The 2,085-nt window shown below is 64.0% G+C and overlaps 1 protein-coding gene across 1 annotated transcript; it reads right to left on the reverse strand.

Annotated features, from left to right (window-relative positions):
• Positions 1-4: 4 nt before the first annotated feature.
• On the reverse strand, positions 5-1,170 carry EMIHUDRAFT_78388 (putative alcohol dehydrogenase; the record flags this gene model as incomplete). The annotated part of the gene is made up of 3 exons (XM_005774343.1): positions 5-142; positions 266-446; positions 572-1,170. Coding segments are annotated over 3 exons (918 nt in total), but the record flags the coding sequence as incomplete, so codon positions are not given.
• Between the last annotated feature and the right edge of the window lie 915 nt (positions 1,171-2,085).

Genomic DNA, 2,085 nt, shown 5'->3' on the forward strand with positions numbered 1-2,085 from the left:
TGTAGATGAGCGGCGCGTGCCCGCCCAGCTCCATGCTCACCTTCTTGACGGTGGCGGCCGACTGGCGAAGCAGCTGCTTGCCCACCGCCGTCGAGCCTGCGGGACATGCCGGGACGCGTCCGGGACACGTCGCGGGCGTGAGCTCTCGCCCGCCGGCGTCGAGCGCCGGTGAAGCCGAGCTTGCGCACGGTCGGGTTGGAGCAGAGCTCGTCGCCGACCTATTAATTACTTAATTAATTGATTAATTGATTAAGTAATTAATTACGGTCGGGTTGGAGCAGAGCTCGTCGCCGACCTCCTGCGCCTTCGCGCCGAGCACCAGGTTGAGCACGCCGCTCGGCATCCCCGCTCGCTCCGCGAGCAGCGCCAGCGCGCTCGCGGAGAAGGGCGTCAGCTCGGACGGCTTGACCACGACCGGGCAGCCGACGGCGAGGGCGGGGGCGCACCTGCAAGAGCTCCGAGAAAGGGGTCGGGGAAGGGCCAGGGCAGGCCGCCATGGCGAGGGGCCGCACAGGTGGAAGGTTCACTGGGTTATTATAACCACTGCCACCGATGCGCCCACCACGCCCACCTGGGGTTAGGGTTAGGGTTAGGGTTAGGGTCAGAGGACCACGGCGTGACTGCGCCCACGACGCCCACCGGCTGCTTGAGGACGAGGATGCGCGTGCCCGGCGTCGTGTTTGGGACGACGTCGCCGTAGACGCGCTTCGCCTCCTCGGCGAACCACTCCACAAACGAGGCGCCTAGGGCTTGGGTCAGGGCTGAGGGTGGGGAGAGGCTCGTGTCTCCGGCGCACCACTCCACGATCGAGGCGCCGTACGCTATCTCGCCCACCGCCTCCGCCATGGGCTTGCCGCACTCCGCCGTCATGATCGCAGCCAGGTCCTGCTGGTTGGCCATGATCAGGTCGAACCAGCGGCGAAGCACCGCGCCGCGCTCCTTGCCCGTCTTGGAGCGCCAGCTAGCGAACGCAGCCTCCGCGGCCTCGACCGCACGCCGCGTCTCGCTGCCGCCCATGTTGGGGATGGATCCGAGGCAGAGCCCCGACGCCGGGTCCGTCACGTCGACCGTGCTGCCGTCATCCGCACCGACCCACTCGCCGCCTATGAAGCCGCGGCCGACAAAGAGGGACGGGTCCTTGAGCGGGAGGGAGGACGGCGCGGAAGTCATCATCGACCGAGCCATCGACATCGAGCACAGCATCAGCCGCTGGTGCGGCGGCGCGAGCCGCATCGGGGACGGGACTGAGTGAGGTCAAGTGCGCGACCACAGCCGGCAAAGTCTCTCGGCCGGCCAGCCAGCGATTGCGCGGAGGCCGAGCCGAGCCCCTTTTCTTTTCTTGAGCTTCCAGGGATAAGGTTGCCGGTTACACAGGCCCCTATCACGCTCAGCAAGCCGGTCTCGCGCGCATGTCACGCCTCCGCACGCGAATCATGTCTTTCTTTCTATTCTTTAGAGATTTTAGAAAACCAACAAGAAATCACGACTCACAGGCCGAAGCTGGGGCCGGTCCCGTCGCAGAGAGTCCGCGCCGTAGGTTTTGGCAAATCAAGACACACACAGAGCTCACGTGAGTGAGTGAGTGAGTGAGTGAGTGTGTGTGTGTGTGTGACGACACACACACACACACACACACACACACACACACAGAGCTCACACAGAATCACAGCGGGAGGAAAGCGGCGAGTTGCAATTCCTGGGGTCCAGTTTAATCTCGTGTCATTCACAGGCATGCATGTCCGGGGACAGGCAACCAGGCATGCTCCCTTTGACCACGACCTGCCCGTCGAGCAAGTGCAAGAGCAGCTGTTGCAGAAATTAATGACTGCACTCCAAGTGCTCCAAGAAAGTAACGCCTGTGATGGCCGTACCAGCCTAGGTACCAGCCGACGGGCACCGTCTCGCCGCCGCTGAGCGTGCACGTCGGCAGGACCTTTAGCGAGCGCAGCAGCAGGGCGAGAGCTCGATACGATGAGACCGAGTGCAGCTAGACGAGCACCGGCCGGTGCTGGCGTGGAAGACGGCGGCCATCCGCGCATATCTAGTGTGCGTGTCCTAAGTGTTGGTGTCTGCAGCCTCCTGGAG

This window comes from Emiliania huxleyi (assembly GCF_000372725.1).
Source record: "Emiliania huxleyi CCMP1516 unplaced genomic scaffold EMIHUscaffold_3139, whole genome shotgun sequence".
NCBI classification, from domain to species: domain Eukaryota; phylum Haptophyta; order Isochrysidales; family Noelaerhabdaceae; genus Emiliania; species Emiliania huxleyi.